Genomic DNA, 3,087 nt, shown 5'->3' on the forward strand with positions numbered 1-3,087 from the left:
CCATGAAAGGCAAATTTTTCGTAACTTGTAACTTAAAAAACTTTTTTGGTTTTTTTTTTCTTTGAGCACTATTGCGAAATTACAGTTTATTGATGCACATCTTGTTGGTAGGGTAAAACTGTGTCATTGTGTATTTTCTAACCATTCGCAGTAAATAATGTTGTACGAAAAACACTTTGAATGCGCTTCAAACTTTTCAAGGATTTGTGAAGGCAAAAATGCAATAGCATAGAAAAATTCGCATTAATTTCTCACAATTAAATGAGTTATAAAAGTTTTGAGCCTTAATGATGCAAATGAAAAGCATTTCTTTGTTGAATATATTTTATTATTCTTTCATTGCATAATTAAACTTAAACTTAGTAATAAGGAACACATACGAAACAATCAAATTACAGCAGTCTAAGTGAACTTTTCTCCGATCCGTAAACGCATACATATGTACGCTCATTTAGCTAAACCAAACGGTATGTATCTACTTTTACTTAAAGTATTGATTCATTTTATTGACGGTGGCGATACCTGAAGCGGCGCACAGTCTTATAACGGTAACCATCTTGCGACAAAACAGCGGTTTTCACTTCTGGCTCTTCGGTAGCATCATTGCTTGGGGGCAGATATTTATCACTGGGAATATCGACAACAGCAGGTTCTTCAACGGGTTTAGCATCACGACGATGGCGACGGAACTTCAGGCGGCGCACAGTCCTATAAAGGCAACCATTATCACCCAAAATATTTTTAAATTCTGGCGCAAATTCAACATCAATTGTAGGTAAGTTTTCAGCTGATGGAAATGAATTCAATTCGGAAACATCTCGACGATGACGGGCCTGGAATTTGAGACGACGTACGGTCTTGTAGCGGTAACCATCATCGGCAACAAGAGTGACATCTTCTGGTGGCAAATATTCGCCAGGTGGTCCAACTGCAACTGGTGATAAATATTCATCCGAGGCAACATCACGGCGATGACGGTATTTCAGACGTTTCACGGCCTTGTAACGGTAGCCATCTTCAGCGAGAGGAGTAGAATTATCATCGACTGGAGGCAGGTACTCAGGAGATGCGTTGGTTTCTTCGGCGGGTAGTAATTGAGCGATAGCCAGGAAAGCAAAGCACAAATAAAGTCCGATCCTGAACCGTTTCTATAAAAAATATTTTTAGATTCAATTAGAAAAATAATATATGCATAGGAATTAGAAAGTTAACAAAAAAGTATACAGCTTTTTATATATGTATGTGAGTACAAAGTTTTTACGAATAAGAGCTGCACTTTTTATTAAGAAATTTTAGCCTGAGGAAGGGCACACTTTTGACCAATATTAAAGAACAAACATACATACATATGTAACTAAGAGTTGTCAGGGTTTGTCTAAATTTTCCAAAAGAATAATGCAATAAATTTAATATCAAGTTCACCATTATATGATTCATTTTCTAAGTTTGCTGGCAGTAGTATTTCGGTTTTACCCTTATCACTTTGCGGATACTACTTTTAATAATGGTTACTTACTCAGACGTCAAAAAATTTATATTTATAGTTGTTTAGATCAGACAAATCGAATGGAATAATTGAACTTGAAGTGCAAAAGAATGAGTTGAATAAGTTCACGGAAAGCAGCCAGCTACATACACACACGTTAATACGCGTTTAAAAATATAAATTATAAATAAACTATGTAAAATATAAGACAATGGTATCATCAAGCGCGGTCAGCACTTAAAGCAAACTTGAAGTAGCAAAATTATTTAATGACGTTAGCAGCTGAACCAACAAATTATGGCATACAATTTTTCTGCTTTCAAATTAAATAACGTCATAAGTACATGCGTAGGATCTATAAGTGATTACAAAATAGCACATTCGTGGAAGATTTATGAATGCGAATTCAGATAAACTTAGAGTAACTACGTACTTTAATAGAAAAACCTCCTTACTCAGTTCTTCAAGACTCTACATTATTTGTCAGACTCCTTTCCACTTAGCTGATTCGTAATTATTTTCATCGAATGTTTTATCAAAACAGGCACCGCAGCCAAGAGGTTGGAGACGCGTACTAACCCTCGGTAGGACTCAAGTTCAATCCCTGGTCCGCGCGCCTTCTCTTAAAAAAATCTTCCGTTTGTGTCTTAATTTTCCATAAAACGTTCTCTATGGGAGCCCTTAGTTATAAAGGATAGTCTATATAAAGTGTTTTTATACCCGAGCGCACTTGTGCACAAGGGTATTATAACTTTGTTCACACAACGGTTGTTTGTAACAGGCAAAAAGAATCCAGATAGATATAGACAAATGTATACATAGATGATCAGAATGAAAAGAGAAATCGATTAAGCGGTGACTGTCTGTCCATCCGTCCGTCCGTCTGTGCACACGATAACTCTAGTAAAAATTGAGATATTTCACGAAACTTGGTACGTGCACGTCTTTCGGGCGTAGGACGGATGGTATTGAAAATGGGCAAACTCGGGTAATAACCACGTCTACATCCCATATAACAGTAATTTTCAGAAATACGAAAACTGCGATATTTTAGTAACTACTGAAGATTATTCACTCAAAATTGATATTTACAATAATTTTTAGACGAAAAATAATAATATTATGATGTTACATGTGTATATTTTGGTAACTGCTCCACCAATTTCTTCCAAACTTGGCACAGTTGTTGGCCTTGGTACGGCACACCAAATGGCAGAGAATTTTTTAAAATCGGCCAATAACCACGCTCACATCCCACATAACGGTAATTTAGTAAAATACGAAATCTTTTATAAATCGGTAAATATAAAAGCTAATTTATTCAAAATTGATGTTTGCTACAATTCTTTACCAAGAAATACGTTTATAAAAAAATTTTGGAAAACGGGCGTAGCACCGCCCACTTATGATCACAAATATGTGTCTAGGTAACCGTTCTACCAATTTTTACCAAACTCGGTATGGTTATTGTGCTTGCCACATAAAAGCAAACCGTTGAAAATTATTGAAATCGGGCTAAAATTACGGAGCTTTTCATATAACGGTAAATTTCATAAATGCTTAAAACTTCAATGTTTCGAAATTTAAGGACGTTAATTTAT

At 35.5% G+C, this 3,087-nt stretch overlaps 1 protein-coding gene across 1 annotated transcript; it reads right to left on the reverse strand.

Annotated features, from left to right (window-relative positions):
- Nucleotides 1-503: 503 nt before the first annotated feature.
- LOC118755787 lies at nucleotides 504-1,148 on the reverse strand (the record flags this gene model as incomplete). The annotated part of the gene is made up of 1 exon (XM_036490605.1): nucleotides 504-1,148. A coding segment is annotated over one exon (645 nt), but the record flags the coding sequence as incomplete, so codon positions are not given.
- Nucleotides 1,149-3,087: the final 1,939 nt, after the last annotated feature.

This window comes from Rhagoletis pomonella, unplaced genomic scaffold, assembly GCF_013731165.1.
Source record: "Rhagoletis pomonella isolate Grant_MI unplaced genomic scaffold, Rhpom_1.0 Rhpom_scaffold_07376, whole genome shotgun sequence".
In the NCBI taxonomy this organism is placed as follows: domain Eukaryota; kingdom Metazoa; phylum Arthropoda; class Insecta; order Diptera; family Tephritidae; genus Rhagoletis; species Rhagoletis pomonella.